The sequence below is a fragment of the Theobroma cacao genome, chromosome 4 (genome assembly GCF_053813885.1).
Source record: "Theobroma cacao isolate CCN51 chromosome 4, ASM5381388v1, whole genome shotgun sequence".
Taxonomy (NCBI): Eukaryota; Viridiplantae; Streptophyta; class Magnoliopsida; order Malvales; family Malvaceae; genus Theobroma; species Theobroma cacao.
In genome coordinates, this window is record NC_142642.1 from 36558895 (window position 1) to 36571727 (window position 12833).

General features: G+C 34.8%; 2 protein-coding genes across 2 annotated transcripts; both read left to right on the forward strand.

Moving 5' to 3' along the window:
* Positions 1–3422: 3422 nt before the first annotated feature.
* AILP1 (aluminum induced protein with YGL and LRDR motifs) lies at positions 3423–6701 on the forward strand. The gene is made up of 5 exons (XM_007034571.3): positions 3423–3756; positions 5262–5502; positions 5610–5730; positions 5845–5954; positions 6383–6701. Exons 1-5 carry the CDS (start codon positions 3554–3556, stop codon positions 6416–6418), a joined length of 711 nt encoding a protein of 236 aa, XP_007034633.1. The 5' UTR covers positions 3423–3553; the 3' UTR covers positions 6419–6701.
* A 3450-nt stretch (positions 6702–10151) lies between these two features.
* On the forward strand, positions 10152–12542 carry LOC18602913 (nuclear transcription factor Y subunit C-3-like). Its single transcript, XM_007034574.3, has 2 exons — positions 10152–10466; positions 11390–12542. The coding sequence occupies exon 2, from the start codon at positions 11441–11443 to the stop codon at positions 12209–12211; it is 771 nt and encodes a 256-aa protein (XP_007034636.3). The 5' UTR covers positions 10152–10466; positions 11390–11440; the 3' UTR covers positions 12212–12542.
* Positions 12543–12833: the final 291 nt, after the last annotated feature.

Consider the following 12833-nt stretch of genomic DNA (forward strand, 5'->3'; position numbering starts at 1 on the left):
ACTCTAGAGGACTGGAGAAGAGCCGAATCCAGATTTTTGCTAGCAAATTCAATTTTTCTTTATCAATGCACTAAATCATTAGTTTGCACTTCGAAATGCTCGTATTACCCATGATGGTAGGCGTATGATTTTATCCCTCTCATCAAATTTGCAACAATAGGACTCAACTTTGGAATCAACCATCCTTTTCGTTTCATATATTTCTTTCTCAGGGAGGTGGAAGGGAAAACAGATAAGCAAAAAGGCTTTGTTTGATGACGGAAAAATAATTTATTAAAAAAATTTTTTATATAAAATATTTAAATAAAAAATTAAATATTTTTACTTATTTAAATAAATTATTAAAAATATTTTTTGTTATTTATATTATTAAATATAAAATATTTTCTGTTCATCAATTGTTTTTTTTATCATAACACGATAAAAATATCAACATTCAATAATACGTTTAAAATATATTTTAACATTAAAAAAATATAATAATATTTAATTTTTATTTATTTATTTATTTATTTTTCATCATTAACTTATTTTCTATTTTATCTTAATTATTTGATATTATATTAATAATGATAGTATCTTAGTAAAAATAATTATAGTGATACAATACCTATGAAACGATTGAATAAAAATAATTAATGATATTTTGTTGAGAAAAAGATGATAAATAAAAATAAAAAAATAAAAAATAATATTTTATCATTTTATAGGATAGATCTCACAAGAAGAGGAAGATAATAATTTTCAAGGAAGATCAATCTCAAGATTTTATTAGAGGGATCTTGAAGAGAGAAGAAAGTAGATAAAAAAAATTTTATAACTTTTTTTAAATATAAGATATTTTCGTATTTTTTTAATCCAGCAAAACATTTTACGTTGAAAAATCGTTTGGCAAAAACTTATCGAGTGAATGATCAAGAATACTTGTTGGACAGATCAGAAGGGATTTTTTTTTTTTTTCAAAATTGAACAAAATCTTTAAAAGAAAATGAGATGAGATGGGACCTACTTAAACCATGGGCTAAAAGCTAAACTATGGGTTTGGTTGTCTGTGTTGTCCCCTCCTTATATTTATATATATATCTAAAAAATGTGAGATTCCACCCTTTTTCAATTTTGTTTCTTTTTGCAGGTAAGAATTTCCCATGTATACAAGTCAATTAATCTAAAAGTTTCAACCTAATCCACCAACTTGAGTGGACCCCTTCCTCCTCCCATCCCATCTTTTTTCACATCACCAACTTGATTAATCATTGATCATCAATCTGGAGACCCAAAATCTCAAACGCATGTTCATTTTCCGTGTGACTGACACATGCAAGTTTTTCTCCAAAAAATTGGTCAGAAATACCCTTTTTTTTTCTCTTATTTAATTTCACTCTAATTTGATCATTTACCGTATAATTAAATTCATAGTTAACACAGAAACCAAACCATTCAATTATTCTTGACGATTAATGCAATATAGAATATTGTTGTTAAGCATTTTTAAATAGAATCCTAGATTCCTGAATATGAGTGTCTCCTTTACAAAAGGGAGAAAAATAAGAAAATTTTTTTCTTGGGATGACTAGGAAAAGCACTAAGCAAAAATGAGATTACGACATGTAGTAGAATCTGTGGCCTGCCTGTCCCTCAATGCATAATTAATTATTTTAATTGACATGGTATTAATTAAAATGTTACTAGCAACACATATTGATTCTTAGACCCCACCAAACAACATTTTGTGACCAATTAATTTAGGTTCAAGTTGCCACCAGAACACAGGAAACAATCACTTCATCCCCAGTTTTGCCATGTTAGCAGCTTAGACCCGTTTATTGCAAGTTTGGAATCAAAGATCTATAATTAAAAATTATTTGATTCAGATCATTAACGGCGGAGAAATTTTAATTTAAATAATATTTTATTCGTTGCTTTAAATTTGGAATATTTCATCCTTTTTACTTTAATTACTGACATTTGACGTCTCAAGTGGCATTTGTCAATTCATAATCTTCAATTTTCAGTCTTAATTTGTTTATATAATTTTCAAACAAATACTCAAAAGGAATTCGTTCAAATTGTAAATCTTACGTAAATAATAAAATTATAAAATATATAAATACATACCATATGATTATATACTCAAAATTTCCCCTTCCTTATTTGTCACCCACCTTTTCTTTAGGTGAAATTCTGGGTAAAGATGTATGCACTGCTGCTGTTTAGGAACTTTAATAATATGATTAGGCCAAAATAATCTCCATTCACATGTAACTATATTTTAAGTGATTTAACAAAACATAAATGATAATTCGTCCACCTCAAATGACAAATTTAACTCCTTTATTCTCTATTTTTGGCTAGCATCCAATATAATTGATCAGCATACATAGTTATCTGTATTCAACATTAGGAAATTTCCCATACTAATTAATATTAGTAGCTGTAGAGTTGAGAGGTAAGGCAAAGCTGTCCAAAAATACCACCCTTCTAAATTTAGATAAGTTGAAATTTATGCAAACTTACCTTACACTTAGAGTATTAACACAATTAGTCACGATCTCATTAAAGTTTATACAATTTAGACGTAACTTGTAATTGGTTCTTTCTTTAAAATAAAAGTTTATAAAAATCAGTGAAAATTTTCATTATTTCTATTAAAAACATAAAAAAAAACTTTTACCCTTTTCGTAACTCTCAATCTTTATTTTCAAAATTTAAACTTAAAATTTAAAAAATAAAAATTTTAATGACCCTGATTTTTTTTTATAAAAGACAATCATACATTCACTAATTCAATAAATATCGAGAAACTAAATTAAATTAGCCTCAAAATGCCCATGGCAGATATTCATGACCAGTGTCGATGGGCACTTTTATCTGTTTTGTGAAAAACAGTGATATGTCCTGAAATTGACATGAAAATTCATGGAAATTGGATAATTGAACTAGTATTCATAATAGTTTAACTATTTTCGGTGATATATTCGTGAACATTTTCGCGACGTTAATACTATTTATATTTTAATTAACTAGATATTATCATGAAATAAAATCTAATTTAAGTTTATTTAATTTTAATTTTTTGTCAGAATAAGGTTTATTATAATAAGTAAATGCTTTTCACCGCTGTTAATCAAAAATGATGAGCTACTAAAAGACAAAGAAACAAAACCTGTGCGTGGAACCCACATCCCTCCTTCTCAAGACGTCAGCATCTAACGCTCAAGAATCATCGCCCACCTGGTGGGACCCGCCATCACGTGCCACGTCGTCTTTTTTTGGACTATTAATTTATCCCTCCATTTAATGCGCACAAAAACAGAGGAAAGCAGAGAAAAAAATCAAAAATAAAAACAGACACCCAAATTCATGGATTTACAAGAATGCCCGCGTCGTGCTTTCTTTCCTATAAATGGAATTGCCTCCCCTTCCATTGTTCCATTCCTATATTCGAGCCCCTCAAAAGTAGCTTCTTTTAGTTCAGAGCAAAGAAAAAGAAAGAAAATAATATAAAAAAAAAAAATCTTTCTTTTGAAGTTGGAGGGTTTAGTCGGGAGAGAAAATGTTGGGAGTGTTTAGCAGTTCGATAATGTCTCCACCGGACGAGCTAGTGGCCGCTGGTTGCCGAACTCCGTCGCCTAAGATAACCGCGGATGCTCTGGTGAAACGGTTCCTTGAGACAAACTCCTCCGCCGTGTCCATGCAGATCGGCGACCATGCCCAATTCGCCTATTCTCACCACAACGAGTCCGCTCTACAGCCCAGGTAAAAATATTAAAATTAAAATTAAAAACGCTATGCCATGTTGTTTTTCTTTGGCTATATGGTTTCGCTGCTGGATCTCAACCGTTGATAGGTGGACTAATTTGTTGATCGGAGGGTTGCAAGACGTCGTGTTTCATTTTTTCCGTACAAATAAGTTAATTAAAGAGAAAAAAACTAAATAGTTTTCAATTAAAACTAAAATTGGTTTTTTTTTCTTTTGGTTTTTTTCACCTAGTCTCTTGCTTTTTCCCCCCGATGCCCGATGTTTTCGAAGGAACTGAGAGAAGGACTGCAAGTAATTTAATCGGATTAATGATTTACGGCTGATGAAATGATGATTGTTTAGAAGAGCGAAGAGTGGCAAAAAAGATAACCTAACGATTACGTCACTTTTTTTTTTGTTATGAAAGGAGAATCAACAGCCAATCAAGCCACGATGTGCCCGAAGCTCACGTGGGATTAAATATTTAAAAGTTTTTTATACAAATAAAGGTCTGGCCGTGAGAATAATAGATTCTAGCGTTTGGGAAATAATAAAAATGGGAAGGGAGGAGGGATTCAATATCCCTATGGGCGATGGCCAGGATTTCACAATCACGTAGATGTTCAGACGAAACCAGATGATTCCGTGACTGTCCGATGTAGTCGTAGCGAATTTTTCAGTGGGGTCAGGTGATTCCTGCATGCGTGTTATCTTGAACCATACCAAACAGAAAGGCTCAAAGATTCTTCTGACGAGATTTGTCTGGTAACAGACACTGTCAACAATCGAACGGTCCTGCTGAAATTTAATTGAACACGTGTCAAACATCTAAAAAACTCATCAATTGATAAGTAAAGTTAATCTTGACACGTGACGGTCGATAATTTAATTGATACGTTATAATTAATCTTTTTACTTTTTTTTTAATTAACTTTTGATAAAGTAACCTCCCCTAGGTGTGTTTCTGTCAAAGCCTATATCTAGGAGAGTCAATTTTGAATCGGATAAAGGATAAGGTTTGCTTTTATATGAGTTCCAATGTTGGTCCCCCTAGTCTAAAGGCTGGATGGGTTGAGGCCTGTGGAAAAAATCATGATCTCTGATTGGTTGTCAGGATTTGTTTTGGAAATCAATTTTGTCCCCCGTAATGAAAAATTGCCCCTTCACCAATAGCTTTTTTGGAGTAATTGTTTTACTGGGAAATTTGGGTTTGACCTCTTTTGTGATGGAAATGGAATTCTACTTTTCTAGTCATTCATGTGCTTTGCTAAAGCATTGAAGCATTATTGATTTCTTGTAATTAGATTAATTGATAGAGCATCCGAGGTTGTTTATGAGAAAATAGTACTGGTTGATTCAAGTCTAAATACCATACCTTTTCATTAAAAGATCAGTTGAAGTATCATTGAGTGTATTGATGGAAACTTGTTCATCACTAAAATTTCATGTACATGATATGTTGCTACCCACCTTAAGTTGTATGGCTGTTAATCTTTTTTTCTTCGGTGCTTGTAAATGGCAGATCATTTGCTGTGAAAGATGAAATCTTCTGTTTGTTTGAGGGTGCACTTGACAACTTGGGGAGTTTAAAGCAGCAATATGGACTTGCTAAGTCAGCCAATGAGGTGATATTGGTTATTGAAGCTTACAAGGCTCTTCGTGACAGAGCACCTTACCCTCCCAACCATGTGGTTGGCCATCTAAGCGGGAGCTTCGCTTTCGTTGTCTTTGACAAGTCCACCTCCACCTTGTTTGTGGCTTCTGTAAGTTAATCATCTCTCACCTACTTTATCTTAAATGTCTTGGTGAGTTTAATTGCTTGCTCGGTTGGTCCCTGACAGCAAGTTGGGTGGTGGTACGATTTTGACAGGATCAATTTGGTAAGGTTCCTCTTTACTGGGGAATCACGGCTGACGGATATGTGGCCTTTGCTAATAATGCTGAATTGCTTAAAGGTGCCTGTGGCAAATCTCTTGCTTCTTTCCCTCAAGGTGGGTTTACTAAAACAGTGTGCAAAAGTGTTTTTCTTTTTTTCTAGTGGACTGTTAACTTCACTTTCCCTTGATCACTAGCTCGCTTGACAATTTTTTTGTTCATTTCTACAGGTTGTTTCTTCTCCACAGCTATTGGAGAACTAAGGAGCTACGAGAATCCTAAGAACAAGATCACTGCTGTTCCCGCTAAAGAAGAGGAGATATGGGGTGCTACATTTAAGGTAACGTGATTGTCTAATAAATACATATATCTGCAACTTCATTTGTGACTGCCTTTTCTTCCCAAATTTAGGTTACTTGGGAGTTCATACGTTGTATGTGATGATAGGCGCAAAGATTAATCTTTTCAATAGCAGACCTTTAAAGCATGATATGTGGTACCAAGGGAAATTCATTCACAAGGAAGCTGGTGTAAAGCTTCTTACTGTGTTGACAGCCGAAGAAGAAGTATAACCTATTAAGTAAAGAGGCCTGTAACATATAAATCCTGTTTCTGTTTGTCCATTATGACATGACTATTGTTTTGTTTTGTTTGTGGTTGCTAGGCGCCATCAATTGTCCATGTCAACTACCTGTAAAGATTTCACTTTGAACCACATAATTCCTAGTCTATCATTACTTACTTTTGTTTGGTGGTTTGGAATTTCAGGTGGAAGGACCAGCAGTTCTCGCAGGCACAGAGTAGATCTTTCTCCTTCTGCCCAGCACCTAAATCTATCCGTGGGAAAACAAAAAAAAAAGAAGCAGTTTTTATGTGGTTGCAAATGCAATGCTTATGCATTAGTTTCCATTTGAATACCTGAGTATGACTGCTAATAGAATGGAAAGAACTGTATGCTTATGAGAGATGGCTGTAACTTCTTTGTAGGTAGCGTTATCTTCTTGTTAAAACTAGCGTTTGCTCTAGCTTTCATCCATTGTATAGCCTCAAGTTCTAGTCCAATAAAAGTTTGTTTGAGGGTCCCAAATTTGTTATGATGATCAAGGTAATTTCTATATATAGCAACCAAAATATCCCATAACATTTAACAGCAGACTGAGCAGAGAAGCACCGACATAATTGACAAGATGAACAAACATTTCTTTTCATTGAGTTGATTGACATTTTTACCGTTTATATTGGAAACAAGATGTCATAACAAGGGTAATCAAATTTGACAGGAACGGTGGGTAAAACAAGAAGATTATACAAAGGGAACTCATTTATTCTGGGGAGTAGGAACTGAGGAAAAGTAGCCCGCTCTAGAATTCGACCCTTGATGATTCAATGATCCTAGTTGTATGTCCTGAAGATTCATTTATCCTGGTGCCTTATTCCTGCAACAAACACATTTCCTTCTGAAAGAACCTTCCCCTGGCTTCTTGCCCATACGACATAGTAAGTCCAGTTTCTCTATTAGTAATTCATAACATGACAGTAACCCCAGCTGCGGCTGAAGTGAGGCATCCTCTGCCTGTATGAATCAAACCAGTTTCCAGTTAATCATAACCCAGAGTTTTTTTTTTATCAATAACGTCATGATTCAATGTCACTTGCTAGTTCCATGATAGTAGAATTTTCATTTGAAAAATAGTAACTGTTAGATATGGTCACATCAATCGATTATTGAACAAACAAATGCCAATCCTTTCGAAGCATCCCTCGAAACCAAATGGCCTATCCATATCCGTTGAGCATTATCAAAAACATGGGATTGTACCATATTGTCCAGGACGAGCATTTTCGAGCAAGATTATGTTCTCAACCATTGCAATGGCAATGCAGCTCCAGCATCCCAGTAATGCCACCTGCACATTTCTTCCCTTACTCGTTTGCATTTAATGGTATAAGCAGCTTATCTCTAAACTTTCATGCTTTGTTTCTTTCTAGATCAACAGCGTACCGAAGGGTCCCACAAACAGGACTCTTTGTCTCAGAATAATAATCCGACTGGATAACAACGATGTAGGGGCCAGCTGCACCACCAGCCAAAGTTGAAAAATGAAAACCCAAGCGTTCAATTTGGAGGCTTCTTGTCAAATCCATAGGGTTGAATGTATACAATTTGTTCCTTCAAAAACTTACCTCTTCTCCCTGTGCCCCCTTCGCCCTTTACCCCTCGCACGCCATCTTTGGATTAATTTTATTATTTAATCTAGATCATTGACATAATGATATTCTTGGCTTGGCATAAATTATGATGACGAATTGCATCAGATGCTTGTTTAGCTCCCATTGTTGATCCCTCCAGGAAATGGAAAAACCACTTCTGGGATGGGATTTTGTTGAAAAGAGATATATCTCGGTAGACGGTAGGTAAGGTGCTGAAGGAAGCTGAAGAACCAAATCTTATAACCTTCTTTCAGCTCAGCGTCAGATATCAAACCCAGTGTAAGAAAATCATCTAACAAATTTAGGAATTTGGATGCAATTCACTACCCATCTGGGAATACACTTTCTCTTTCCAATAACCTGGAACTTGCTTCCAGTTATGCAGAGTTGGCAAAAGTTGTCTTAACTCGCTTGGTACGAGTTTGATAAATTCTGAGTGATTATAGAACTAATATCTACACATAGCAAGAAATTCATGTGACCTATTGGAACTTACTTAAAATCCAACCAAACCTAACATCATTTAAGAAAATTTCAGTGACCTTATAAACATGACAATCCTAGAGTCTCTGGTTTGGCATGTAACAACAGTATCACTTCAAACTTCAAAGGCAGTTATCTAAGGGTACAAATTTAGATGGGTTCAACAACATAGGATCGGAAGGGGGCCTGGTGGAATGGCAGCTCAAATTGTTAAATCCTAGCCGCACATCAAAGCTATCAACTATGATCTTCCACTTACCATGGGGACTCGCACAGGTAATACATATGCTTGAGTCAATTCCGAATGCTGATCCATGTAGTCTTTATGAAGGTAAATATAATCTCACCTCACTTCTACCCAAGTTCTAAATCCATATGTCGTATTGGTAAAAGGAAAAAGTGCCCATTGTTAGTATATATATATATATGTACTGAATCCAAAAGTCTGAAACTTGTCTCACCAATTGAATACTAAGGGTAGTTTTCACTCGAAAAGACTTGTAATCTTTTGACATCTCTTTTTCTCCATTCTCAGCGGATACCACGTGATTGGAGAGACAAAGTTTGTGTCAAGATCTTGATGATTTGCAGAAAAAAAAAAAAAGAAAAAAGCAATACCAGTGTTGATATGGAAACTGCCAATTCGATGACATAGCCTTAGTGTTGGATTTGGTACTGCTTGCAGCCTGCTGACTGAGCCTGAATGGAAGAAGCCGTTAGAAGAGGGAGGCTTCCCCCTTGCACAAAATCATCAAAATTCCAGCTTTGCAATCTATCATTGAGGGGCCTATCCATACTACAACCTTTGGGTTGTGACAAAGTGAGAATACCAGAGAGTGGGATTCAATTTCACTGGAGAAATTACCGTAAACTAACTCTATCATTGGCTTTTGGCAATATATATCGGGGGAAGGCACCTAGTGGTGAAGGTTATCTTTAGCCACCTTTACTTTTTAAAAGAAATTAAATCTCGTAAAGAAAATTTAATTTACCATATGATTCGGGGTAGGTAATTCTTTGTAAGAGTAGATATAGCTCCAACTTTATTTAAACGCAAAGTCAACATGAATGTTAACCAAAGTTAAGTTTAGGTTAACATTAATACTTATATTAATTAGTGACTTGTAAGTCATCAAATCTTTGGTTGAATTGTTTAGATTGAGATATTTATAGCGTGACATAGGCTAAAGTACTTTATATACCCAATTAATTACTAGGTATTATATTTTGGTTTAACTCCCTAGTGCTTCTAGAATGTGGGTTAGGATTAAATTTTTATAATGCTCACTTTAGGCTAGTGAAGCTTTGACTTTTTGAGAAAATGACATATTCTTGAATAAACTACCATTACATGATTGCATTATTGGCAAAAAAAATAAGATTATAAATATAAGCATATAATTTATTGATTGAATTACGTCAAACACTTTTCCATCTCTTTTATTCTATGAAGAGTACTTAAGAAAACCCAAAATTTTCATGTAAATGATGATGGAAAACGTTTTTCTTTTTACAAAAAAGAAGAAGAAGAAATTATTTTTTCACATTAAATATCTTCTACAAAAAAGGTGATTTCTCATGAACTAAAAAATAAAAATCATCCAAATTTAATAAATACTTTAATAACAAAAAAGTATGATATAGGCTTTTCAAAAAATTAAAAAAGTCTGACACAGTTACAAAAATTAAAAGAAAAAAAAATGATGAAGCCTAGAATGGAAAATAGGAATGAAAAGCAAGGGCAAAAGAGTAAGGAAAAAAAGTCAAACTGAAACTGAAAGAGAAAGTACCCTTTGGGAAGTGGGGAGAAAAGAAAGTTTGGTCAGCTATTTAAACAACTCATCATCCACTTCCTCTCTCTCTCTCTTTCTCTCTGTTTAATTACACTTAATTAATCTTAATTAAGCCCTTCCTTAACCCCTACTTTTTTTCTCTTCCACACTAATCCAAACACTTATTTCAAAAAAAAAAAAAAAAAAAGAGAAGCATTTTTCCGTTCTCTCCTTTTGCTTTCTCTTTATATGTATACACATAGCGCTCTCGCCCTTTAACCGAATCGATCAATTTTTTTCCTCTTTCTTTTAATTTTTTTTTGTAGGGTTACAGTTTTTGAATAAGATCGCTTGATCGAAACCCAAACGACGAGCAGCAGCAAAAGGTAGAGTTGCTTTGATCATCTTTAATTTACTCTTTTAGTTTATGTTTTTTTTTTTTAATAATTGGTAAAGTTTTTTTTTTTTTTTCTTCCATTTTGTGTCTAAAGAAACAGTCGAACTGCTATGTATGTATGTATGTATGTATGTATGTATGTAAAGTTGCAACCTTTGGGAGTGCAGTAGCTTTGCTTGTTTATGTGAACTGGTAAGTAATCTGTGTTTTAGTTTTGGAGTTGTTGCGAGTGTTGAATGATTCAAATGGATTTCGCGTTATTTTAGAATATTGGGATTTTCTTCCCCTGCTTTGGGTTATGCGTTGTGGTGATGGCTGTCGCTTTAGCGGAATTTTCAAGCAAACAACAGCGATGTAACTCTACTATCAATGGTGCTCTTTCTTTATCAACTGTGTTTAACCAACTTGTCCGAAGTTAAGCCATTGTCCTAGCTATGACCAACAAATTCTATACGGTTATAGAAACATTTTGACCTAGTATTACTAGTAACTTGGCAACTGGCAATGAAGAAAGTACTCTTACAAACAAATTTACTGGCTAGGATTTTTAAAACTGAATTTTCTTTGGTTAAAAATACAGGACATGCCACATGTCTTGATTGTCCTTAATTTTTTTTTTTATTGTAACTGTTTAGTATGAATTGATTGAAATTATGAAGTTGTTTTGGTGGTTTGATTGAGAATTTGAGATATAAGTTCAGTTGCCATCAAGATCAAAAGTATTCATATTCTGAGTTTTCTGGGTTCTGGAAATCTATTTTTCTATTTCTAGTGTTTTTCATTTAGAATAGTAGTTTTTGTTAATGTACTTGTTGAAGCAGTTTTCTGGCAGTTTGTGCTGTCTTTCCGGGTTCTGGAAATCAATCTATTTGTTTTCTTTTGTAAAATGCTTAATTATTTATGTATTGCTAGGCATTAGAAGTGGTAGCATAAAGAATATCTTCCCAGTCAATCTAGACCGGTATGGATCAGCAAGGCCATGGGCAGACCTCTGCAACGGGTGTAGTTGGTACTGCAGCAGCAGTTCCATATGGTGTAACCACTTATCAACCAAATCAAATGATGGCAACCTCTGCTCCCGGATCAGTTGGCTCAATCCAATCCCCTACCCAGCCAGCAGGTCTCTCTGCCTCATCAGCTCAGCTGGCACAACACCAACTTGCTTATCAGCACATCCACCAACAACAGCAACAGCAATTGCAACAACAACTCCAGAGCTTTTGGGCAAATCAATATCAAGAAATTGAGCAGACTACAGATTTTAAGAATCATAGCCTACCATTGGCCAGGATTAAGAAGATTATGAAGGCAGATGAGGATGTGAGGATGATATCAGCTGAAGCTCCAGTAGTATTTGCTAGGGCCTGTGAGATGTTCATTCTAGAGTTGACATTGAGGTCGTGGAATCACACTGAGGAAAATAAGAGGAGGACACTCCAGAAGAATGACATTGCAGCAGCAATTACAAGGACTGATATATTTGATTTTCTGGTTGATATCGTCCCTAGAGAGGATTTAAAAGATGAGGTACTTGCATCAGTTCCGAGGGTTGGAGGTCCAGCTGATGGTCTTCCTTACTATTACATGCCACCTCAGCTTGCTCCACAGGTGGGTGCTCCAGGTATGACTGTGGGTAAGCCTGTGATGGATCATGCCCTTTATGGCCAACAGTCTCGCCCTTATGCTGGTCAGCAGATGTGGCCACCACAACAGCAGCCACCTTCACATTCTTAAATGGGATGCTAATGGCTACTTGAAAGGCATAAAGGAGAATGCAAGTGAATTGACAGAGTCTGCGATTGAAGTCTACATAGTATTAGTGTTTGCATTACAAGTTAATTACTCCTCTATATATAGTGTAACAGTTAAAAGATGCTTGTTATAGGGCCCATAGTTCTTTTTTCTTTCAACTTATAATTATTCTCATTTACATTGAGGATGTGAAACTCAAAGTGCTGTAAAGAATTGGAATTGCATGGCCTTTTGTATGTAAATACCGAGGTCTATGGCTGTCTCATGTTATTCTCCAAGCTATAACATGTTTCTTAAATTCGTTTATCACAAATGCCAAATCTTTAACATTAAAGTGAAAGAAAAATGATCATCTTTCTTCTTTTTAATAATGTAAGTTGAAGCTAATGGTTCTCGAGGGAATTTTCTTTAACATACTGTACTTATTCAAAGCAATTAATTCCTTGACAAAGTAGTCAGCTTTATTTGTGCTGCTGATGTTTCTGACCTGCCTGTACACATCTGTCCAGTATGAATGCATTCTCAACCAACTATGCAGACCGCATTTTCTCATGTTTATGGTGTTAATGAAAGTGTTTGGGACCCCCAAGGCAACCCTCAATCA

Bases quoted from the DNA above. Each gene is read 5' to 3' on its own strand.
- AILP1 (XM_007034571.3), top strand. From the start codon at position 3,554: ATGTTGGGAGTGTTTAGCAGTTCGATAATGTCTCCACCGGACGAGCTA. The intron at 3,757-5,261 runs GTAAAAATATTA...TGTAAATGGCAG, and splicing joins GAGTCCGCTCTACAGCCCAG to ATCATTTGCTGTGAAAGATG. The intron at 5,503-5,609 runs GTAAGTTAATCA...CGATTTTGACAG, and splicing joins CCACCTTGTTTGTGGCTTCT to GATCAATTTGGTAAGGTTCC.
- LOC18602913 (XM_007034574.3), top strand. From the start codon at position 11,441: ATGGATCAGCAAGGCCATGGGCAGACCTCTGCAACGGGTGTAGTTGGT.